At 40.7% G+C, this 26,680-nt stretch overlaps 1 protein-coding gene across 1 annotated transcript; it reads left to right on the forward strand.

Annotated features, from left to right (window-relative positions):
* Positions 1 to 614: 614 nt before the first annotated feature.
* On the forward strand, positions 615 to 26,264 carry LOC132821337 (serpin I2-like). Its single transcript, XM_060833920.1, has 8 exons — positions 615 to 792; positions 968 to 1,198; positions 8,757 to 8,951; positions 13,027 to 13,219; positions 16,998 to 17,095; positions 24,856 to 24,942; positions 25,506 to 25,592; positions 26,177 to 26,264. Exons 1-8 carry the CDS (start codon positions 615 to 617, stop codon positions 26,251 to 26,253), a joined length of 1,146 nt encoding a protein of 381 aa, XP_060689903.1. The 3' UTR covers positions 26,254 to 26,264.
* The last annotated feature ends 416 nt before the right edge of the window (positions 26,265 to 26,680 follow it).

The raw sequence follows: 26,680 nt of genomic DNA on the forward strand, positions 1-26,680 counted from the left end.
GTATTGTGGAATGTTTTCTGGACACTTTGGACAGAATAATTTTACAGAATTCAACAATTATGCATTTTGACTCACGTATGTATAAAATATTTTTGTATGTGAAAATTTTGAAATCTGTATCTAATATGCGAAGCACTTAATGGCTAAGTATTTTGTTTCAATAAAGTTTGTGTTTATTACTGTGAATCTAGTGTGTAACAAATTTCTAAGTCAAGCTCTGTAAAGTGGATCTATGTCTAGCTGAAATTAAAACAATATGCCATGTAGTCAACCACTGTACAAAGAAAATACAGTTTATGTCACTTCTGGTGTCTTCTATCCTTCATCAGGATTTGCATAGTACTACTCAAGTTTTCTTTTCTCTCTGAGATAAACTTCTTATTAAAAAATATAACTTGATGTTATTTTTAAGTTCATAGAACAAGAAGTCATCTGGCCTAATAACTGTAAATCATATAGTGACAAAACATTATTCTCTGCCGATAGGTCACACCTTAACCATGTTTCAAATGTGTATTTCTATTTTCTTCACAGCAATGAGAATACTGTTTTGTATTTTACTGTTGCTCTGCGAAAAGCTGCTGATTTGCAGCTTGGATACTCTTTCTAGTGATATGCTTACAGGATTTGCCGTTGACCTCTACCGCGCCATTCAGTCAATGCAGAAGAGTCAGAATCTTATTTGTTCTCCAATGTCTGTCAGCCTAGGCCTCGGGATGATAGAGCTGGGTGCAAGAGGGACCACTTTGCAACAGTTAAGAAAAGCTCTGCAATTTGATCAAATGCAGGAAGGTATGTAAAATTCTGTCTGTAAACCAGCTGGTTAAAGTGATCTACATAAAAAAAAGTTTGCAATTGCAAAAAAAATTGCTTTTCTTTTCACCTGTACATGGCGTATTAATAGCAATGGATAGCATTTTTAATCTCTGCCTGCCGAATTCTAAAGCATTATGATTCTAATTTTTAGGGATGGAGTTTTCTTTGTTGAAAGAGCAATCCAAAATCCTCTCCAGTAGTAGCAGGCAATACTCGCTAAAACTTGCCAATGCAATTTACATACAGGATGAATTCCGATTGACTGAACAATATCTCCACAGCTGCCAAGAATTCTTTCATAGTGCTGTAAGAAAAGTGAACTTTCAAGATTCTGTATCTACTGCCAATATTATCAATAAATGGATAGCTAATCAGACCAATGGTAAGTGTTAATACACTTGTTTGCTGCTAATAACATTATTTTCTGAATTGTTGGCAAGCCGTTCCAAGAATTCATTTCATGTTTTGAATAAGTCATTCAGCATTAAACAGAATTTGAAAATTAAACCTACAATAACATTAGGAAGGAAATGTCTGAAAATAGTCAAAAGAAAGTGGGAAATCTAAAGTTTAACTCTGACTGAATGTGGACCTGACAGAACAAGCCTCAAACATGTTTGTTTCAAAAATGTTGGTTTTGGAACATTGCCAGAGAGTTTCCAAGACCTAATTGGTCTTGTGATAAAACTGACAATAGGAATAAAAACAAACTACTACAGATTCTGGAAATGTGAATCCAACACAGAAATTGCTGGAAAATCTCAGCTGGTCTGGCATCACCTGTTCAGAAGAAACAGTGTTCACGTTTCAATTCCAATATGACTTCTTCATAACAAAATGAAGAAGTCATATCAGATTTGAAACATTAACTTTGTTTCTTTCTCTACAGATGCTGCTAGACCTGCTGAGTTTCTCTGATCAATGAGAACCTGCACCAACATTAGTGGACTGCACATTGTGGACCTGAATATTGCTGCTTCTCTGGAGAATGACATTGATCCTACTTCCTTGAAGTTCTGTCCAGTAATTTTCCATTAGTGAGCTTCAGACCAGCAATTGCCCTGCTCCTGTCCCTTGCTATTAAAGCTGGCTGCCTAAAGCACCCACTCTGAGGTGAAGGTAATCTGGGGTCTCCAAAGTTACAGGAAAGCAACAACTGATCAAGTTATACAGGCCTTGCTTTGACAGGTGGGTGTTGCCATTTTTATTTCACATCCACCTCATGAAGAATGACTGCCTACGTAAGACCAGTACACAAAAATCAAAACTATCAACTGATGAGCTCACAATGGGCTGAGAACCATCGTGTAATTGAAAGGAATTTACCAATGATTGCAATTTGACAGCAACTAGCAATATACAACCTCCTGGTCAGCGAGGAAGCAGGTCTTGATGATGCTTGCAACCCCCTGCAGCAAAATGGAAATGTGAGTCATGGGTGTTCAGGCATGTTGAGAGAACTGATCCAATGTCTGTAAACTCTGCTCCAGTCACATGTTACAGGCTTGTGTTTGAGATTTACTACTGCTACCAATCCTCATTCCTAAACTGAGTTTAAGGTCCTATGTAATTACCAGTCATAGAGAAGTAAGCCACTATTGAAATTAATCAAAAAGCACACTTGTCTTACAACAAATTACTGCACAATTAATAGATCTGGTATTATAGTTAGTTGCAGTAATGGTGACCATCGATGTTTGTAAAAATCCATCTGTCTCACTGATGCCCTTTCATAAACAAATCTGCTGTCCTTACCTGGTCTGAACTGTGTGTGACTCCCAGCCACCATCCAAAATGAACAACAACTGCTAATTATATCATATGCTATGATAGAATATAAAAATGTTAGTGGTGGTGATGTGGAATTCTAGTAGATGTTTTTGAGAAGGGAATGGAGATACAATGTTTTTATGCAATATTCAGAATGATGAAAACATGGTATTTGGTTTATTGTCTGAAAGCCAGTGGACATTCAGGGAGCGATCCAAATCAGTATTCCAAAGCACAGATTGGTGCAGTTGAATTTTGTGAAGGTTAGGGTATAAATTAACTTGGACTGGAATTCTGTTGGGCCAATGGACAGTTTGCTCTCCAATTGACAAACCAGCAGGAGTTCCTGTTACTTTATGGGGAGACCGTGCAGAATCATGTGCACATCACACACAAAAGTGGGCAACATCCAGCCTTCACTGTGACAGAGTTCCTTCACGATGGAGGTCCTTTCCTCATGCCACCACGGCCAATGCATCCACCAAGATTTGTAATGGAGCCTAGGGGTAGAATGGCAATTACGGGTTGGCAGATTTATTTTATTAGGTAATATTTATTTCATTCACTCATGGGACATGGGCTTTGGTGGGGTCAGCTTTTATTGTCCATGGCAGGGGGTGTGAAGGCAATGGCAAATGGATGGCTTTCAGCAGTAACCTCCGCTGTAACCCTTCCCTTCATTCCACAATGACAGAACCCTTCATCCGATTAACTTTTCCTCACCTGGTTTGACTGAGGGGCTTCTCCAGCAATATGTGGTCTCACCTCTCCAGTTCAGTGAAGACAACCTGCAATACATCCAATTCTGTCTTGTTTTTGTAAAATGTTTATTTTAACATTTCTTTTGAGTTTACCATTTATGCTTGCTTTAGTAAAATAGACCCTAATCCTTTTCAACTGTACCTGCATATATTTGTAAACCTGTTTATCCCTGCATGGAAAAATAACTGACGAAAAAGAAAATGGAAACTTCAAGACCCAGGGACATCTGTATGTTTCCCACAGGTTAGGTGTAATCATTAATTGTGCAAATAAAATTATCTTACGATGGAAAGAACAGTTATTCTACCCTGAAATTCCACAACATGTTTCGTAACAAACTGCAGCAATTGCAAAGTCACAATGTGTTTTGAAAAGTGCTTTAAAAATAATGGGTGTCAAATTGCACCTAGAATAGAAAAAATAAAATGTTATTGCCTGGAAGCTATAATGAGTCATCCAGTCAAGAATAATCATTTCAGAACTTTTCTTTAAAATAGTAGATGTTTTGCATTCAGCTATTCTGCAACCAATAAATATTGAATCCTTGCTTTTACATCAAATACCCTTTTAAAAACAGTGGTATTTTACTGGCATATATAATTTTTTATAAGTCTACCTTGGTTTTTTTTAAAAAAAGAATAATACTGTCAATGCTGGAAATCTTAAATGGAGAAATTTCTGGAAATCTTAGTGTATCAAAGAGCATCTGATACATGAAATAACAGAAAGGTCTTTTAGAGTCATAGAGATAAACAGCATGGAAACAGACCCTTTGGTTCAACCTGTCCATGCTGACCAGATATCCCAACCCAATCTAGTCCCACCTGCCAACACCTGGCCCATATCCCTCCAAACCCTTCCTTTTCATATACCCATCCAAATGCCTCTTAAAAGTTGCAATTGTACCAGCCTCCACCACTTCCTCTGGTAGCATTTTCCATACATCTACTACCCTCTGTGTAAAAATGTTGCCCCTTAGGTCTCTTTTATATCTTTCCCCTCTCACCCTAGTTCTAGACTCCCTGACATCAGAGGAAAATACTTTGTCTATTTCCTCTATCCATGCCCCTCATAATTTTGTAAACCTCTATAAGGTTACCCCTCAGCCTCTGACACTCTAGGGAAAACAACCCCAGCCTGTTCAGCCTCTCCCTACAGCTAAAATCCTCTAACCCTGGCAACATCCTTGTAAATCTTTTCTGAACCCTTTCAAGTTTCACAACATCTTTCCGATAGGAAGGAGACCAGAATTGCATGCAATATTCCAAACAGTGGCCTAACCAATGTTCTGTACAGCCGCAATATGACCTTCCAACTCCTGTACTCAATCCTCTGATCAATAAAAGAAAGCCTACCAAATGCTTTATTCACTATCCTAACCACCTGCAACTCTACTTTCTAACAGCAGTGAACCTGCCCTCCAAGGTCTCTTTGTTTAGCAACACTTCCTAGGACCTTATCATTAAGTGCATATGTCCAGCTAAGATTTGCTTTTCCAAAATGCAGCACCTCGCATTTATCTGAATTAAACTCCATCTGCCACTTCTCAGCCCATTGGCCCATCTGGTCAAGATCCTGTTTTAATCTGAGGTAAGCTTCTTCGCTGTCCACTACACCTCCAGTTTTGGCGTCATCTGCAAACTTACTAACTGTACCACTAATGCTCACATCCAGATCATTTATGTAAATGACAATAAGTAGAGGACCAAGCACCGATCCTTGTGGCACTCCACTGGTAACAGGCCTCCAGTCTGAAAAACAACCCTCCAACACCACCCTCTGTCTTCTACCTTTGAGCCAGTTTTGTTTCACATTTCAGAACCAAATCAGTTTCACAGTTAACTTACATTGTACATGAGAACTTGTTTTTATAGATCAAGTTGCAGAATGGTTAGGTTCAACCAGTCACAATTATGCAGTCTTAACACTCAAAACATGGGGATGGAGAAGTTGGGATAATAATTTTTCATAATGAAATTTCTCAGCTTTGGAGCTAATCGGTTAATTTGTGTTCACGTTAATAAACCATACTGGGAGCAGAATTATTCTTGTTATATAAACTAATTATGGGGTGGAATTTTCTCATTTGCAGTTGAAATGCTTTGTTAAGTGGGATTTGTGACTTCTCACACAAATATTCTGCTCTTCAACTCATTAATTGTACAACCAGGTTCATTGCTGCCCTTCCTGAGGAATCGTGTGCAGGGGATACAGTAGTGTTCATCTCTGCCGGGTTCTTCGGGCATTCAGGCCACTGGTGCCATATTCTAAGCCCAGCTGTACACCGCTTCAGGTGCTGCAAGCCAAGGACTGCCTTCATACTGTGATGTTCAACTATTATGACACTGTTGAAACAGGCTTTAAGTATACCACTTTGTGAACAAGGAACTGGAGGTGCTGGTAGTCAGGGTGGTGAAGAGGAGAGCCATTCTTTATCCTGTGTATAATCACAGGAGACCACTTAGCCAACTTGGACCTAAATAGCAGCCATGGTCAATGGTCTGTCTGGGTTGAGGTGGGATGTCCAGCGGTGCCCCACCTCTTCTCTGCTACCTCAAGGTCACAAGGACCATCACTCACTCTAACACCGCCACTGGACCTGCCTCTCAGCAAACTTCATTATTGCAGGCATCATGTCCACTGAATGGCTCACAGCCACCTTATCCTTCTTGCCCATGTGTTTCACTAGAGACATGTCATCACCTCCTTTGCTTATTCATGACCACAAACAACTCTTCATCATCATCTACTGTACTCAACGCCTTTGTTGTATTATGAGAAACATGAACCTACAAGTGCATTAAGTGGTACAAAACTGGAGGGAGCTGAGAGGTGGTTTGGAGGCTGAGCAGTGGTGATAGCATACATCAGACTTTTCACTTATGAACAGAAGATTCTGGCATTAGCCAGAAAAGGGCACAACTTGTGGTGATGGGAGACCTTGATGGCCAACTAAACTCAGCAAGCTTTGGTGTCCTGTGCTGCATTGCTGTACCATTACCACCAGTGCTAATTCTTAAACTGCACAGTGTCTTTTCCCCTCTTATAGAACTAATTTGCCACTCTTCTGTTATGCTGGCATTAGCAAACCTCCAGTAAGAGGAAGCTGAAAATGTGTTGCTGGAAAAGCGCAGCAGGTCAGGCAGCATCCAAGGAGCAGGAGAGTCAACGCTTCGGGCATGAGCCCTCATGTCCGAAACGTCGACTCTCCTGCTCCTTGGATGCTGCCTGACCTGCTGTGCTTTTCCAGCAACACATTTTCAGCTCTGATCTCCAGCATCTGCAGTCCTCACTTTCTCCAGTAAGAGGAAGTCAACTTCTCATACCCTGAAATCCAACTTCACCTTTAAGTAGGAAGCCACTGAACCCCAGGAGGATGAATTGTCAAGACTTTTACCTGTATCCTGTAATAGCTCAGAATTTCATCTCTTGTGTTCACTAGCTGGACATGGGGGCACCATCTGAGGTGTATGTCACTGACACATCTCCATAACTGGCTGGGGAAGGAACATCCCACATCTTTGGTATTCAGAGATTTTCAGAGAGTATGCACTGCTCAGCCCCAGACAGAAGATGATCAAGTGGTTTTGCCCATTAATGACTTCATCACAATATGCAAATAGGCACAAAACATTAGGCAGGTTTATCAAAAGGATGCAGCAAATTGAATTGAACAATAAAAGGAGTCTACAATGTTTTCCATAGCATGCTGACTCTGGTTAATATGCACCTGGCTGTTTCCATGGGGAAGCTGGCTATAGCTAAGGAGAGCCAAATCTAGCATTGAGTCTCTGCAATAACAATAGAAATAAATGCAGTTTGATATTACAGGGATATTGAAAGTTATACACACTACAAATTAACAATACAACAGCAATAAATTTGTATTTGGTTAGCTGAGACAAACATAGACCATCGAATTCTTCTTTTATGTTCTGAACAGTTGCCGGACAATAATAATGGAAGTTTTAGTTAATAATAGCAATGAATCAACTACAATTAACATAGAAATGACAAGTGTAACGTTCCATTGATGAAATGTTTTGGAAAGCTTTCTAAAGTCTCCCAAGTGTCTACACAGGTCCAGTTTTGACTCCATTTGTTTTTGCATTAAAAAAATCTGAATTTCGTTTAAATTAATCAAAGATAATTGCTTGCACCAGATAAATCCAGATTGAATATATCGTTCATTGATTGTTTACTTGCTAACAGATAAGTTTTGAATTTACTCTTCCCCAAGTGCAATGTGCCAGTGAAATAATTTGTTGTAATGTCAATAACACAATGTAATCACAAAGTGCTTCACAGAGATATAATCATAAAAGTAGATGCCAAACTAAAGAATGGAAATCAACAGTTTTGGTCAATAGATAATAGACAATAGGTGCAGGAGTAGGCCATTCTGCCCTTCGAGCCTGCACCACCATTCAATGTGATCATGGCTGATCATCCTTAAAGGTCAGGCTTAAAGGAGGAGTGGAAGGTGATGAGAGGAAAAGGTTCGGAGCAGAAATTATGGAACATGGGGTTTGGGTGGCTGGGGCACAACTACCAATCAAAGGATGGGAGAATTCATAACAGGAGTTACTGTAGGTACAGAGAGCAGGTGAGACGTGGGATTGGAGAAAATTATAGAGATAGGGAACGACATGATTATGGAAGATATTTGTTTTAAACTTTCATGGGATATAGGAAAAGCCAGTTTTTTCTGCCCATTTGTTAAAAAAAAAATGAGTGAGGATTGTAAACTTGAAGCACTGGGAGCCAGTGTAGGTTAAGGAGAACAGGGCCGATAACGGAAGATAACTAAGCTTGGGTTTGAAATTGTCGATGGAATTTGGATGAGTTGAGAATTATGACGGATTGATAATGGGAGGGATGGAATGGTCAATTCAGAGGGTGTCAGAGGCATAGAATCATAGAATCCCTACAGTGTGGAAACAGGCCACTTGGCCCAATAAGTTCACATCAACCCACCCAGACCCATTCCCTCACCCTATGACTCTACATTTAACCCTGACTAATGCACCTAGCCATCACATTCCGGAACACTGTGGGGCAGTTTAGCATGGCCAGTTCACCTAATCTGCATATCTTTCAGAAGCAGTTAAGCTAAGACACAAATGTATAGTATAGGTGGCTAAAAATAGATAGTCTGTGATTGAGTGATTATAAGTTCAGAAAGTCAGCTCAACACCAGTTAGAACATGAAGGTTGCAAATTATTTGGTTCAGGAACTAGGAAGGAGGATGGAACCTGTGACAAGACTGGGAGGGCTGATGCTGATGGCTTTGATTTTCCCAATTTTTTTTAGAGAAATTCATAACATGTATTGTCATCATAACATGCAATTAAAATCTTAATTGTTATTTTAAAATGTGTTGCCTAAATAAATTGTTTATTTTCAGATAAAATCAAAAACTTGGTGACAAATCAATCTTTCAACTCTTTGACAAAGATGGTTTTTGTGAATGCCATTTATTTCAAGGGGACATGGAAACATAAATTCAGTTCAGCAAATACCAGACTGGTGAAATTTTTCAAGCAAGATGGCTCTGTTTCTGATGTACCAATGATGTACCAACAAGTAATGAGCAAGTTTGGTAAGTGCTTTAAAAAAATATACATTTTATCGAAGGTCAGTTATCTGGAATAAGAGACAAGACTTTGTGATGAAAGTTTACTTCTTTGTTTCAATATTACCTATGACTATACAAGGAAAAAGGGATGGAAAAAGATCAATTGTTAGACATGTTGCATCAGGCATTGCAATCCTCATTTATCAGCAGCTGTATAATCTCCCAGGAAAGACAAAAAATTGTCACAAACCGTGTTCACAAAGAAGTGCAGAAGAAATTTACCAGAATATTGCCAGGACTTAACAGTCTGAGTTATAGGGAGAGGTTAGACAAGCTAGGACTTTTTTCTTTCGAGTGTCGGAGACTGAGGGGGAATCATTTGGAAGTGTATAAGAACGTGACAGGCGTGGATAGGGTGAATGCACTCGGTCTTTTCCCCAGGGTTGGGGAATCAAGGACTAGAGGACATTACTTTAAGGTTGAAGGGAAAAGAATGAAAGGGAACCTGAGGGGCAACGTTTTAACAAAGAGGGTGTTATGCATATGGAATAAGCTGCTACCAGAAGTGGTTAAGATGGGTACATTAACAACATTTAAAAGGCATTTGGACAAATACATGGGTAGGAAAAGTTTAGAAGCATATGGACCAAGTGCATAGAAAGGGGGTTAGAGTAGATGGACATTTTGGTCGGCATGGACCAGGTTGGGCCAAAGAGCCTGTCTCCATGCTGTAGGACTCTATGACTCTCTAAAAAGTACCAATTCTGAGGAATTTTCTCTGATTCCTAATGGTAATGATAAATGGATTTCAGGAGATAACAATAAACACATGTGCAATCCACATCATTCCACCTACTTTTTTACATGCAGAGGTATCAATCTCCCTTTGGCACTCACTCAGTTATTTTTGAAAATCTGAAGTGAATCTGCACTCACTCTGCAGGCAAGAAATTTATTTAAAAGCTTTATAATTGCAAAAAGAAAATCTCCTGACATCTATTTTATATTAATCTCATTAATCTACCCACACAGTCGTAGTCTGTCCCTCCATTATTAAATACTCCAAACAAATCATCAGCTCTACCAACATGTATAACATTGCATTTATCTAAATAAATGCCAGGCACATGAAACTCCCCCATCACACCTGGTCTCAATTGTTGTTCCTCCTGAGACATTTCCTGGCACTGGTACAGAGCTTTGTCAACTTGTAGATCATATTGTTATTACTTTCTCTTATTGAAAAAGTAATGAACTAAACAAGACTTATGTAATGTTCCAGTAGGAATGATATATGTCTTTATGTCTAAATAATTTTAAAAGTTTTAGTTGTGTTTTCAATTTGTGTCTCAGCATTTGAATTACGTGATTTAGCAACAATATTAATATTATATGCTTAAGAACTATTCCTCTACTATTATAGATGTGATTTGTCATAGATCAAAGATTTATCCCAGTATATCTTTTTTCCTTTGGGAAATAATTCGTTTATCACCTTTTAACCAGCTTTTGAAATGGGAACTTATCATGTTTGGACTTGCTGGTTTTAAAAATAGTTACTATTTTATTTCTGTTGGTAAATCTTTTGCAAATTGACAATCTGAAAAGATTGCATTATGGAAAAATTTATTTTATTATTGTTGCTGACTGTTAACATGTTAAAGCAGTACAATATTGAAATTTAATATTGGAATTCTGGATCATTAACTTATTCCCTTCACTTGTTTTAACTCACTCCAGCTTCTTTATAAACTAATGTTGAGAACACACTTTAAATTTGATCAGTGATTAACAGATATTGGTCTTTTGCTATTCAGAAACTAAAAAGCAAAATAGGAAAGACAATGATGGTTTTAACTACTGTTTAGCAGCAAGTTTTCTCACAGTAAAAGCAAAATTGTTACAGGTATATCTTGAGTAGGTGATAAAGGATGATTTGTAACAATGACAATATTTAAAGCAAAACAGAATCACCATTTTGTTTGTAAAGTAGAGCTGGAGAAAAATTGCACATTGAATTCTTTATCTGACAAAATGTCACTGAAACATACAGTACTAAAGGACATCATTTTACCCATTCTCCTGTGGTGGCAGTGGTAAAAAAATGGGGCAGAATCTTTGAGGACCATGAGCAATGTGGGTTATGGCAAGAAATTTTAGAGAATTGTGTGAGAAGTCCAGCACCATTGGTGACTCCTCAGATACTCCTCAGTCCATGTTCAAATGTAACAAGATCTGGACAATATCCAGGTCGGAAGTCACATGACACCAGGTTATAATCCAACAGGTTTATTTGAAATCACAAACTTTTGGTGTGTTCCTCCTTCGTCAGATGAGGCTTAGACTGACAAGTGGCAAGTAACATTTGCACCCCACAAATACCAAACAATGGACATGTCGGTGCCCACGCTATCCAGACAGCCCTGAAGGTGACAGCTACATTGAACTGCTATGTGACTAGCTCTTTTCAAGGAGCTACAAGAGATCTGTGAAGCATCTCCGAATTTTGCACCCACAATGCATCAAGACAGTGAGCAATGCCGTTGGTGTGAGATCATACTGGTTCACTTGTTTACCCATGGTGAAATTAATGCTGTTGCCCACATGGTATGATTCAGTAACAAAACCAGCTTCGTCCACTTGCAGTGCACCATTGACTGATCACCTATAACACTGAGACAGTACTATCGTGATGCAGTGAGTTCATTAACAGGAAGGGGTTTGATTCAGCTATTGTGTAAGTCATCTGTGATTACTGGTTCCTCTTAAAGGTTTCCACCTAGTACCATGATAGTTACTTTGACTCTTACATCCTTGAGAAGTCTTGTTCCTGCTGCTTTCTGAGGGTCTGGACTGATCACTGAGGTACAAGGGCTATCCAAAGCAACTATGGCTGATGACACCATTAAATAACTCGTAATTATGGCAAAGTGCAGGTGTAATGCTCCCCATGCTTGGACAAGATAGAGCAGACAATAGGCCAGATAGGATGTGTTTTGACTGTTTGTAATGCTCTGATGATACTTTGCAGTATATTCTGAAAAGAGTCAAAGCATGCTGATTGTGCACACGTGGAGCAGGCAGTGAGGAGGTGTGATGTTAAGGGCGGCACGGTGGCTCAGTGGTTAGCACTACTGCCTCACAACACCAGGTACTCTGGTTTAATTTCAGCCTCACGACTGTCTGTGTGGGGTTCGTACATTTTCCCCATGTCTGCGTAGGTTTCCTCTCACAATCCAAAGATGTGCAGGTTAGATGAATTGGCCCATGCTAAATTACCCATAGTTTTCATGGATGTGTAGGTTAAGTGCATTAGTCAGGGATACATGTAGAGTAGTAGGGTCAGGGGAATGGATCTGGATGGGTTGCTCTTTGAAGGGTCAGTGTGGAAAGAGATGTGGTGAGAGAGTAATAAAATGGGACGTGGCTAAGGATCAACAAGCTGTGTGGCCTGGTGGTTAAACAATGGGTGCAAGTGAGAACTGCAGATGCTGGAGATTAGAGTCAAGGGTATGGTGTGGAAAAGCACAGCAGGTCAGGCAGCATCTAGCACCACACTCTCTCATGGTTAAACAATGACTAGGATAAGAAGGTGGAGTTGTATTTGCAAAGTAGTGTCAGCCTTGTCACTTATATGGCATGACAAGCATGTGTTTGTGTCAGGAATGTGAGTCTATTCTGGGATATCTGGGCAGGGTGAATTCTTCCATTAATGGTGATTGGTAGAACCCAGCTAGAATCAGATGACAGGGTGCCATAGGGGTGCAGTAGAAAGTTATGGATAATAATGCAATACTAGTTATTAGGACTTGTGGACTCAAAGCCCCATGAAACTCAACAACGTTGACACATAACCAAACGACAATCATAAGATTCAGCCAATTTTCATTGAGACTACCAATCAAAAGTAAGAACATGAACTCAACAGATTTACATGACTGAACTATACAGAATTCCTCTTTTTACAAATATCTTGATTAATCACTGGTTAATGAAACAAATAAAAAAATTCCTATTATAATACCTTTCTAGAATTTGAAATCTGATTTCAGTAATATTCCTGTTACTAGTAATTATACAGTTGATTGTTTTATTACAGGTTATTTTACAGCTGGAAACATCAGTTATCAGGTTGTAGAAGTTCCTTATGTTGGAGACGAAGCCAGCATATTCCTCGCACTACCAGCAGAAAGAACTGATTTAATAGAATTGGAGAAACTTATTACACCACAAACTATCCATAACTGGCTTTCCACAATGGCAGAAGAAGACATTGAGATTAATCTTCCAAGGTTGGTGAGCAAAACTTGGAATTCTTGATTTATGTTGGCATTATTGGAGCAGTATTAGATTATTATTAACAGTTAATTTCAATGGAACTTCTCTATGTTGGCAGAAATGAAGGAGATTTTAAGAGGTACATTGGTTGTTTTAAATATACGTATGAATGTATTTTGCAGCTATTTGCTTGTTGCCATGAAAGTCCAATTAGCAATGTTTGCGTGGACAATACAACTATTCTAATGAGCCTGCAACTGGAGCTGCTACCTTTACATAGAAGCGACTTACATATTTGTTCTCAATTGCTTTTAAGTATGTTGATGAGATTCAGTCTTTCACTGATTATCTAAACTGCAATAAAATTTAAAAACAGGTATTATTAAACATCTAAATAAATTTGTTTCTTTTTCTCAGAAGTGATGAAAATCTTATGAATATTTCTCAATATAATCCTCCAAAATATTCATCAAGTTAATGCTCAGGTTTGATTGAATGATCTGTGCTGTGCACAGTTTAATCCAAGGCAGTAATTGATCACAGTGTCTGTGAGATAATGAAGCAAACAGCAGTCAGGGGTCGTGCACTTTATTTCAATCTGACAAATGCTCATCAAAGTGCCTGTGTGAAAATGTCTCCTAAGAACTGCTGAATGCTACCTGTCTCATTAAATAATTTATCAACTTACCATGGCACGGTGGCTCAGTGGTTAGCACTGCTGCCTCACAGCGCCAGGGACCCGGGTTCAATTCCTGACACCGGCAACTGTCTGTGTGGAGTTTTCACATACTCCCCATGTCTGTGTGGGTTTATTCCGGTTTCCTCCCACAGTCCAAAGATGTGCAGGTTATGTGAATTGGCTATGCTAAATTGCCCACAGTGTTAGGTGCATTAGTCAGGGGTAAATGTAGGGGAATGGTTTGGGTGGGTTGCTCTTCGGAGGGTCACTCTGGGCTTGTTGAGCCGAAGGGCCTGTTTCCACACTGTAGGGTATCTAATCAAATTTTCAGGAATGACATTATTTGGAAGTAAAAAACTACTTTTAAGTATAAGTTGAGAATGAAACTCAAAAACATTTACACACATTTCTAAATAAAAATGCAAAGCAGATTTTGGTTTTCTGTATTAATTAAAAAGTCTATTTTAGTGTATGGGACCAAACGTGTAATTCATTTACATAAAGGTACTCGTTTAATTTATGTGTTTCTACAATGCTACGAACATTTTCCAATTGCTTTTCTTAATCACCACAGCAATAATTAAAAATATATTCATTAAAGATATATTGTTTATATATTTCTTTAGAGATAATATATTTGTACTTTCTATAATGTTGTAAACAAAAGTAGAAAAAGCTGGAAGTACAATCAAAGATTGGAAATCTTGCAAATTTTTTCTTTCAGTTGCTTATTGATATGATGGGTACTTCATCATGCCTTGAACATCTTTACAGTTTGAGTTAGTTTGTTCACTTTTAATGCATAATCATGTCTACTTTAAATAATCGCAAAGGCTGCTTGATCTCTCCGAAAAGACTCCATATCTGTTCCAAAGGGATCCCTGGACCTATCCAAAAAGTCTCTTAACTTTCCAAAAGGATATCCTACTACTCAAGCATAATTTCTGATATATTTAAGGCTTCTTTTGAAAATATAAAGCCAACTAGTTGTGCTTTTGACACCTCAAAAACCAAATTTACATCAATTTGAAGAGAGTTGCACTTCTACACAGTTCTTTCCATGAACCATGGATATGCAAATGAAAACCATGCTTCATCCTACATGACAACTACATTCAATAGAACTGAATTAGCTGAAGTTATCATTCGTTCACTGTAAATGTATTGATGCAGAGGCCAGAATTTACATATTTGTCCTTTCTTCACGACAAAGTTTCATGCTAATGTAAGTACTAATGAAAGGATAGCAATTGTTAAGAAAGGTTACACTACCGTGTGGTACAAAGAATGGCTACCCTCATTTTAGCTATCGCTATCGCTAAAATGATTACCCAGTTGATAATGGAAAATGAATATAAATTCACAAATGTGTTATATTTATAATGAAGTTTCATCCATCAATGTGTCATTAGAGGGTTTTGCCTTTTTCTTTCTCTCTAACTATATCCAGGTGCACCCTGAGGTTTGCATCTGGGGTGGGGGGAGCCATTTCAATAGTGTACCTGTTGGCTTTGAAGATTTGTTTGATGACCCCAGGGCAGATTGTGGCTTGAGGCCAGACATGCTGAGTGTAGCCTGGCTGGAAGGAGGCTCTCCTTTATTGGCTTGAACTTTCAAGGGTTGAGTTTCAGGGGAGAATGGAGGAATAGGGCTGGGGGTGGCTACTGAATGAGGGACACAGGCAGAGTGGATGTGACAGCCCCTTACGTGGTTCCACTTCGGGCTTGCTTACTATGGGCACTATACTGCCTCCATGTGAGGAAGGGAACCTGTACTGTGGTCAAGCCTCCTCCTTCACCTTGTGGTCTTGCTGCTCCTGCTAAGCACCAATGGCTTAAGGAATGGAGAGCAAGTATGTGCACGTTACTGATGGTCACTAAGTGGGCTGGCCCTGGCTCTCCATTGCAGCTACACATATGTCCATGGAGACAACTGTGTGCATGTATGCCAGGGCCAGCATGGTAAAACTGGCATTAATAGCCTCCTTGAACCTTTGATCAAGAATCTCTGACAAAAGTGGCTGCTGCTCCTTTGTCAGTTTGTGCATTTCAATGACATTATTAAAGCTATGGGTTGCATAGGTGCTTGTCACTGGCAGTCCAGTGAGTGTCACCGACTTGAGGTGTTCTTTCCTTGGACAGCTTTGAAGATGTGACAGTGGTGCGCTCACCAAAATGTGCTCCTGACTCTTATCGAATCTAGGTTACAGCATCTGAGTTGATCGAGGTGCAGGAGACAGCCTTGTTGATACTTCCTCTGTGGTATGTGTCTTCTTCAGAAGTGAAGGAGGGACTGTTGGCTGGAAGAATTGCCTTGTTCATGACAGAGACAGCTTAAAGCCGATGCTGCTTTCAGAAAATAGAGGATAAGAGAGGGAATGAGTTGTGAAATAGAGGCAGAGACTTGGGCATGTTAAAAATGTACTCACAATGCTGGTGATGGGAGAGCATAGCAGGACTTGACAATGACTCTTATTTGATTACTGAAGCTGTCTATATCCTCTCTTACAAGCTAAAGGATTGTCTCTTCATAGGGAGTGAGGAGATCAATGTTGGACAGACCACCACCTAACCTGACTCTCTCTGCATGATTATGGCAGGAATTGTTAATAGTTTGGGGGACAGTATAAGTGAGAGCCACTGAGGGAAGATGATGCATGCTATAATGAAAGTTAAAAATCACACAATACCAGATTATAGTCCAATAGGTTTATTTGCAAGTACCAGCTTTCAGAGAGTTGCTCCTTCTAGTTACCTGATGAAGGAGCAGTGTTCTGAAAGCTAGTGCTTCCAAATAAACCTGTTGGACTATAACCTGGTGTTGTGTGGAGTTTTAACTTTATCCCCACCAGTCCAACAGGTCTGATACCATGCTTCCCTCTAGTCTTCCTGAGGAAAGAGGATGGTCCTCCTGTCCATCACCCCATCCACCAGCATCTCCAGGGCCCTGTCAAATCGAAGTGCCAACTTGACCATTTCAGGAGCAATTCTTCCCACACCGCAATTCTGAAAGGCAGTTGCTGGCTTGAAGTGGTGCATTATTTCAATTGTTCCACTGCTCTGATATGTTGTGTAATTTGCTAAACATTGTATTTTTTTCACTGTTATTTGTAGATTTACAATCCATCAGACGGTAGATTTGAAAGAGGCATTTGGAGTCCTCAATGTCACAGAAATATTTGGAAATGAATGTGACCTTTCTGGAATCACAGGTATAACTATTAGGGTTTCACTAATTCCTAGCTCAGATTACCAAGACTGAATTCTAACACATATTGACAATTTGTGCATATCATTTATAAATCTCACTGTGTCACTTGTAACTTATGGAAGAGGTATGTTCAAAAAAAAAGGTTGGGCTTAATATTAAAATGACACAGCCTTTTAACTGGGAATTTATTTCAATTAAAACTTTGGTGGCTTTTCAAAGGATCCATGCCCACCAGGAATGCATCTTTGAAAGTTATGTTGGAGATCGTGAGGACTGCAGATGCTGGAGAAGTGAGAGTCAATAAAGTGTGGTGCTGGAAAAGGCACAGCAGGTGAAGCACCATCTGAGGAGCAGGAGAGTTGGCATTTCAACAGTCCCACTTGTTCCAGCGCCACACAAAATTGACTTAGAAATTATGTGCATGGTTGTACTATTTTCCATCTGTTAAAAAGAATTGATTGAATTCTATAAAGGATATGCGTGCAGTTTCCTCATGATGTGAGTGAGGTTCTGAAAAGGCAACTTGATATTATTTAAAAAAATGGTGCTATGCACAAATGCTAATACCATAGGGGCTGCATTGCCAGGGCGTGGCAATCTCACGCAGATTCCCACACTGGCCTTCTATTTTAAGAAAGCAGGAAGCTCTGCACTTCAGAGAGGATATTCCATGTGGGGCTTTCACAGCAGTGTGGAGCCATACTTCCATGCTGACAGTTCTATCCAAGTACAGAAAGCGTACTAGGATGTCAGATCGGGTCCAGCGATAGGGGTTGGAAGAGGCTAGAGAAAGTGAGGACTGCAGATGCTGGAGATCAGAGTCAAAAAGTGTGGTACTGGAAAAACACAGCGGGTCAGGTAGCATCCAAGGAGCAGGAAAGTTGACATTTCAGGCATAAGCCCTTCATCAGTAATGTGGTAGGGGAAGAGGACTGGGAGATAATTGAAGGGGGTGGGTGGGGCTGGGGGGAAGGTGATAGGTAGACGCTGGTGAGGAGTGATGGAGATAGGTTGAAGCGGATATGTGTGGTGAAAGATGGACAGGTGAGACAGTTCAAGAGGGCGGTGCTGAGTTGAAAGGTTAGATCTGGGATGAGGTGGGGGGGAGGGGAGATGAGGATACTGGTGAAATCATTGATACCTTGTGGTTGGAAGATCCCAAGGCAAAAGATGAGGTGTTCTTCCTCCAGGTGTCAGGTGGCTTGGATTTGGTGGTGGAAGAGGCCCAGGGCTTGCATGTCCTTGGCAGAGTGGGAGGGGGAGTTGAAATCAACCAGGTAAAAGCAAGGACTGCAGATGCTGGAAACCAGAGTTTAGATTAGAGTGGTGCTCGAAAAGCACAGCATCAGGCAGCATCCGAGGAGCAGGAAAATCGACGTTTCGGGCAAAAGGCAGGAATAGAGGCAGGGTGCCTGCAGAGTGGAGAGATAAATGAAAGGGGAGTGGGGGTGGGGAGAAAGTAGCATAGAGTACAATAGGTGAATGGGGGTGGGGATGGAGGTGATAGGTCAGAGAGGAAGGTGGGGGAAGGTAGCAAAGAGTACAGTGGGTGAATGGGAGTGGGGATGAAGATGATAGGTCAGAGAGGAGGGTGGAGTGGATAGGTGGGAAAGAAGATAGGCAGATAGGACAGGTCATGGGGACGGTGCTGAGCTGGAAGGTTGGAACTGGGGTGAGGTGGGGGAAGGGGAAATGAGGAAACTCGTGAAAGCCACAGTGATGCATGGAGTTGAAGTGTTCCGAGACGGAAGATGAGGCGTTCTTCCTCCAAGCGTCAGGTGGTGAGGGAACGTTGGTGAACGAGGCCCAGGAGATGCGGTTTGGTGATGGGGGTGGGGTCATGGTTGAGGGGGCGATAGGAGAAGGTGTCCTTGAGTTGGCATCTGGCTTCAGCGGTGTAGAGGTCAGTGCGCCAGACTACTACTGCACCCCCTTTATCTGCTGATTTGATGGTAAGATTGGGATTGGAGCAGAGGGAGTGGAGGGCTGCATGTTGTGAGGGTGAGAGGTTGGAGTGGGGGAGGGGGCTGATGTCTTGGTGGCATTTGGAAATTAAGACGTCGGGGGCAGGTAATATGCCAGCCCGGGGTGTCCAGGTGGATGCAGTGTGTTGGAGGCGGGCAAAGGGGTCCTCAGAAGGTGGGCGGGAATCTTGATTGTGAAAGTAAGCTCGGAGGCGGCGGAAGAAGTGTTCGACGTCACAGCATGTATTAAATTCTTTGATGCGTGGGCAAAGGGGGATAAAGGCAAGGCCTTTGCTGAGGACTGATCGTTCATCCTCAATGAGGGGGAGATCAGGGCGAATGGTGAAAACTCGGCAGGGCTGGGAGCTAGGGCCTGGTGTAGGTGTGGAGCTGGAAGTGGGGGCGGAGCAAGGTGGTGGGGGTTGTTGGTTGCGTGTGTCCCGGAGATGTTCTCTGAAATGTCCTGCAAGTTGGCATCCTGTCTCCCTAATGTAAAGGAGACCACATCAAGAACAATGGACACAGTAGATGAGGTGTTTGAATGTGCAGTAAAATCTCGGCCAGATGTGGAAGGATCCTTTGGGGCCTTGGATGGAGGTGAGGCAGAGGTGTGGGTGCCGTTTTACACTACTTGCGGTGATAAAGGAAGGTTGCTGGGAGTGGAGGGTGGGTTGGTGGGGGGAGTGGACCTAACGAGGGAGTCGTGGAGGGAATGGTCTCTGTGGAGTGCTCTGTGGGGTAGGGAGGGACATATATCTGTGGTGGTGGGATCTGTTTTGTAGGTTGCGGAAGTGGCAGGGAATGATGCATTGAATCCAGAGATTAGTGGGATGGAAGGTGAGGACCGGGGGGTTCTATCCGTGTTCCGGTTAGAGGGGTGGGCTTCAAGGGCGGAGGGAAGTGCAGGAGATATGCTGGAGGCCATTGTTGACCATATGAGAGGGAAAATTGTGGTCCTTAAAGTAGGAGACCGTCTGGGATGGTCTGGAGTGAAATTACTCCTCCTGGTACCAGATATGGAGAGACAGAGGAATCAGGAGTAAGGGATAGCATTTTTATAGTTGGGGATACGATGAGGTGTAGTCCAGGATGCATGTACCTTACAACCGTGCACATAATTTTCTAAGTCAATTATGTGTGGCACTGGAAAAAGCAGAGCAGGTGAAGCAGCATCTGAGGAGCCGGAGAGTTGACATTTCAACAGTCCCATTTTTTCCAGCACCACACATAATTGACTTAGACACATTGACACATAATTTCACAGCAGTGTGGAGCCGTACTTCCATGCCGGCAGTTCTATCCAAGTACAGAAAGGGTGCTAGGATGTCAGATCGGGTCCAGCAACAGGGGTTGGAAGAGGCTAGAGAAAGTGAGGACTGCAGATGCTGAAGATCAGAGTCAAAACATGTGGTGCTGGAAAAGCACAACGGGTCAGGTAGCATCCAAGGAGCAGGACAGTTGGCATTTCAGGCATAAGCCCTTTATCAGTAATGTGGTAGAGGAAGAGGGCTGGGAGATAATTGGACGGGGGTGAGGTTGGGGGGAAGGTGATAGGTAGACGCAGGTGAGGAGGTTGAAGCGATTATGTGTGATGAAAGATGGACAGGTGTGATAGTTCAAGAGGGCGGTGCTGAGTTGAAAGGTTGGATCTGGGATGAGGTGCAGGGAGGGGAGATGAGGATACTGGTGAAATCAACATTGATACCTTGCAGTTGGAGGATCCCAAGGCAGAAGATGAAGTGTTCTTCCTCCAGGCGTTGGGTGGTTTGGATTTGGTGGTGGAAGAGGCCCATTATTGCCTTATTGAGAACACTTGGTGCTGTGTCAGGCAGTTCTGCTGCTTTTAGCTCAAAAATGCACCCACATCTTTATAACAATATGTTAATGAATAGGGATTTAGGCAGAAGGACTTTGTTTTGTTCTCATTGTTGGATTCATGTACCCATGTTAATAGGTAGGGGAAGCATAATAATGGGAACACGAGGCAATTAATAAGGTTAAGGCCAAGGCTATCAGTCTTGATGAGTGAGGACAAACACGTTTGCCTGAGGCTGGACATGAAATCCACATGTATGTCTCCAGAGAATCAGTCAGCCCCCTTGCTGTGATGTCCCGTTTCATTGTGTAAGAGGATTCCACAGGGCTCCCAGGTGTAACTCCCACATTCTCTGGAATAAGAACTGTCTGCCAGCTGTAAATCAAAGCCCCTTCGTCCGTGCAAAAGTCAGTTTCATTTAAGTTGTGCTATGATGTTGTCTTGGCACAAAACAGCAAGTGCTGGAGAAACATAAAAGATCTGGCACCATCTGCAGACAAAATAGTGTTAGCATTTCAAAATGTTAACTTTATTTTCTCTCTATTAATGCTGCCAGGCCTGCTGTGTTTCTTCCCCACTCTGCTTTTGCTTTAGATTTCCAGCATGTGCAATTCTTTGAGTTTATTTTAGCTGCCTTTAGATTAGATTCCCTACAGTGTGGAAGCAGGCCCTTAGGCCCAACAAGTCCACAATGACACTCCGAAGAGTAACCCACCCACCCCCCTCTGATTAATGCTCCTAACAACTATGAGCAATTTAGCATGGCCAATTCACCTGACCTGCACATCTTTGATATGTGGGAGGAAACTGGAGTACTCGGAGAAAACCCACGCAGACACGGGGAGAACGTGCAAACTCCACACAGACATTCGCCCAAGGCTGGAATCGAACCTGGGACCGTGGCGCTGTGAGGCATCAGTGCTAACCACTGTGCCTCCATGCTGCCCTTGGCAACTCCCCTATTTGTTCCACCTGGGACCCCTTCATTTACTTCCCAAAAATGTGTAGATTTGAAAGACTCGACCCTGGTTCCCTGCACTAGTTGGATGTTACTTCATTCTGGTTTTCTCAATGGAAGGTCAGGCAGGGCCTGGCAAGTTGACCACTTGGAAAGAAGTATGTGGTTTTCCTGGAGTCTCTGTGCCAGGCTGATGTGCAACCACAAGGCAGTGCCTACAATAGCTCACACTTTCACCTGAAATTATCCCAGAAGGAATCCCACTCTCCATTCTGAAGTTGTTGCTAGGAGGCTACTCAGTACTAAGGCCTGGCAGCAAAAATGACATTTCACCATTTTCCCTTATTCTTTCAGAGTTTGTATAATGGTATAGTATGTGGAGAGGATGCCATTTCCAATAAACCATTGTAAATTACTATTGTCTCTTTTAAACGTGTGAAGTATTTTATCAAGTTGTTGATAATAGCATTTCATGTGAAATGAAAACAAAGTTTTTACACATACTATATCAAGAAAAACACAGAATGCAAATACTCATTTCAGTGTCATTTGGGCACACAGTTCCAATGGTACAAGCCAGAAAAACATTTCTATCAAATTGAGATAAAGGATTAATTGGGATTGCTTCCCATTGTAGGAGTGAGATGGTTCTGATATTGTTCTGTGTAAAGCAAACTATGTCAATACAAATGTCAACCCTTCAAATACATTACCAGAGTAAAAATCAACTTTTTACATGTTTGTATAAATTTTAGTCACAGATTTGATATTGATATGAGTATTTGCATTTGTGTGTTTGTCTTAATTTGTTATGTGTAAAGATTTTGTTCACTTTATGTGAAGTCCTATTATCAACAACTTGATAATGGACTGAGTACCTGTCTTCCAGGCAGACAACAACAGTTAGACAATAGACAATAGGTGCAGGAGTAGGCCATTCAGCCCTTCGAGCCTGCACCGCCATTCAATATGATCATGGCTGATCATTCCTAATCAGTATCCGCTTCCTGCCTTATCTCCATAACCCTTGATTCCACGATCTTTGAGAGCTCTATCCAACTCTTTCTTAAATGAATCCAGAGACTGAGCCTCCACTGCCCTCTGGGGCAAAGCATTCCACACAGCCACCACTCTCTGGGTGAAGAAGTTTCTCCTCATTTCTGTCCTAAATGGTCTACCCCGTATTTTTAAGCTGTGTCCTCTGGTTCGGCACTCACCCATCAGCGGAAACATGTTTCCTGCTGCCAGAGTGTCCAATCCTTTCATAATCTTATATGTCTCAATCATATCCCCTCTCAGTCTTCTAAACTCAAGGGTATACAAGCCCAGTCGCTTCAGTCTTTCAGTGTAAGGTAATCCCTCCATTCCAGGAATTGACGTCATGAACCTACGCTGCACTCCCTCAATAGCCAGAATGTCTTTCCTCAAATTTGGCGACCAGAACTGCACACAGTACTCCAGGTGTGGTCTCACCAGGGCCCTGTACAGCTGCAGAAGAACCTCTTTGCTTCTATACTCAATCCCTCTTGTTATGAAGGCCAGCATGCTATTAGCCTTCTTCACTACCTGCTGTACTTGCATGCTTGCCTTCATTGACTGGTGTACAAGAACACCCAGATCTCTCTGTACTGCCCCTTTACCTAAATTAATTCCATTGAGGTAGTAATCTGAGGTAGTTGCTGGTTTCTGACTGGGAAACAAGAATGGCTTGCCTTCCGAGTTGTGGGGAGAGTGGAGATGCCTCCATCTGCCTCAGCTGGCAGGAAATCAACGGCAATGAGGGTCAAAGAGGGTGATCATGAAGAACTCTCCTTTGTCTTTGAAGTCTTTCTTGTCTTTGAACTCCACTCCATGTGATCTAGATTCACAAGTCTGATAGCAAAGGTCTTACTTTCTTGCTGTAGATTCCCTTGAAGTGTAGATCTCCCGTGACAATTCCTATGACCCAGAAACTGCCAGCCTTTGACTGGATGACACTTTTTGGTGAGGGAAAAATACAACGTCAAAATCTTGCCTTTGCTGTGAAGTTTGCTGGTCATCGCTTAACGAGCTAATTTGAGCTGAATTCAGGAAGCTCATTCATTGGTGAGGGTAACAAGTCAGTTGCCACTATACACATCCAGCCACATACTTGGTGACTGGAGAATTAACCTTGGGTCAGACTCTACAAATTTGTGTCACAGAACAGTAGCACACGAACAGCCATGCTATTTTCCACATTTGGCAGGTGTCATCTTTTTAAACAACAATTCATTCAAGCATGTGATGATGTTATGGTAATTGAGGTGTATTTTGTCCTTTTTTTTTGAAGAGAGGTTTTAAGCCATAGGTAGCCAATAGGTTCAAAACTAATAAAGTAAACATGCATCTTTTTAAAAAATTAGAACAATAGAAGCAGCATGAATGGGTAGAGTTAGGCTCCCATAGAGCTGGGGTTTTAGTTTAGCTTCAGTAATTGTTGGGGTTTTAAAGTTCATTATAGAAGCTGCCATACCTCTTTTCCGACTTGGGTTTTCTCTTGCTGTTCTTTTCTCCTGCAGTGGAGAAACATTGCATATGAGACAAACTATTTTACTGAATTCACCATGCCAAGAGTGTGTTTATGGCATGTTACTATATCGGGTGAGTTGCTGTTCAGTCGTTAAACAATATATTATTCTGTTAAGTTTTCCAATAAGGTTAAAGTTAAACCAATTCTTCTTCTTTCGCTTGTACTTCAACTATAGGGTAAGAATAAATTATATTTTCTCAAAGTTGAGTAGGGTAACCAATTGAATTACAGCAACTTACGCTTGCCTTTAAATAAGGTAATAGTTAGGGTTGAGGCTATTCTTTGAAGGGAGTTTGGTCTGGTCCATAACAGGCGCAAATAAATCTTAACTAATTAAGATGTTATGATTATCAGAAAAGCAGTAATAGCTAAGTCCAAACATGAACAGTGGAATGATCCCTTAAAATAATCAAGAATAATTAGAATTCTGTTGGAATTAATTATGAAGTTTTGTAATTGCTCTTTTCAATAGATTCGCCTGACTTGTACATTTCTCAAGCAGTCCATCAAGCATTTATTGAAGTAAATGAAGAAGGAAGTGAAGGAGCAGCTTCAACAGGTTTGTCATTGTTTGATTGAATCTATATCAATTTTATTTTTAATGCATGTACCTTAGTTGGTTTTCTTCTCTGCTTTTTAATAAAATGAATATTTGTCTATAGACAACGATTTAATAACTAGAAGTGAAAAATACTTGAAATTATCTCACCTCCAGTTGTAGTCTCTTTTATACAACGAGATACAACATTCTTTCTTCTGAAGCGTATTGGCCAAGAAAGTTCTCTTGTGCATATTTTTTTTTAAAAAAACTTCCTTTACTTCCCTAGTATCCTACTACTTTCCCAGTTTATAGTAAGATAATTGAAGTCACCAACACCAGTAACTGCATCTTTCAAGTTGCTTAAAGATGTTATCCTCTATTTCCTTTGCAAAAGCTAAAATTATGTCACTAAGACAAGGCTGATCCCTACACTTGTTATTAATAAGAAGGGAAGAAACATAATTATTGCAGTTTTGGTATTCACAATATATACCTATTTTAGATATTTCTGTTCTATATTTTCCAAATGTGCAAAATATGGTTTTGACGTAATTCTTTTGATATTGGATCTTTCTGTGCAGGCATGACAGCAGCAATCATGAGTCTTCCTCGACATCAATTTATAGCAAATCGCCCATTCGTTTTTGTTATACATAGCAAACTGACAGGTAAAGTTCTTTTGCTTTACTTTGTTTCTACATATCATTGTTAGATAATTTTTGAGAATTTATTTTTTCAGTTACTAAGCCATGTAAATTCATTCTGCTTGTACTGAAATCAAGAAGTCGTTAGAAGCAAATGTTAACTTTGTTTTTCTGACCACAGATACTACCAAACTTGCTGGGTTTCTCCAGTACTTTCTGTTTTTTAATGTAAAATTGAGAATCTAGTTTTTGATAACAATCGGGAAAAAAAAATAAGTTATTCCAAAACAGACATGGTGCATAATGGTGTAACTATTTTGTTTTGTTCAGAGAATGTAAATATTTATTGAAATACCTTGGGTTTTGACAAACAGATCTGTATTTCAAGTTTGATCATAAGTCAAGCCATTAAGATTACATCCTGCTTTCTCTGATGCATCTTGGAAGATATCAAAAGAAGTTTAAAGACATGTTACAGAATAACAGATGTCATTCAATAGTGTTCAGCTTAATATAGTAGTATGAATTCTGTGCAATCAGCCAGTTGTCATTGCTAATAGATATTCCACCATTTTCTTTGCTTTAACTTAAATATTTTTGATTTTCAGGTGCAATATTATTCATGGGAAGAGTAATGGATCCTGAGGTGGTGAATTCCTATGGGAGAGATAAGGATGCTCTGTAAAATAAAAGCATGCAGTGTAAACTAATACCATTGAATTTTCTGTCCACTTATTTGTTGAATAGTCAAACAAAAGAAAATATGGTTACACCCTAAGTATAAACAAAATGGAACTAATTGAAAATGGACTAACTCCCTCATGAACATTCCAGAAATCCAAGCCACATAAAAGAACATTGTCAAAAAATCAGAGAATGTAATTTTCAACTGCAGGGATCCTTCTTAGTAGACCAAAGAAAATGCACCACTCTTGCACATATTGTCTGTAAGCCCACAAGTTTCTCATCTTTTCCAAATTGAAATTTAAATAATCCATTGTAATGGTTTACAATGACTTCCTGTGATGCTGGGCTTTTTGGCCTGCAGTTTCCAAGTCTGTCTCTTACTCCGTTAAATACATATGAGCTGTTAAATACAGGTATTGAGAGGG

Source organism: Hemiscyllium ocellatum, chromosome 13 (assembly GCF_020745735.1).
Source record: "Hemiscyllium ocellatum isolate sHemOce1 chromosome 13, sHemOce1.pat.X.cur, whole genome shotgun sequence".
Lineage (NCBI taxonomy): Eukaryota > Metazoa > Chordata > Chondrichthyes > Orectolobiformes > Hemiscylliidae > Hemiscyllium > Hemiscyllium ocellatum.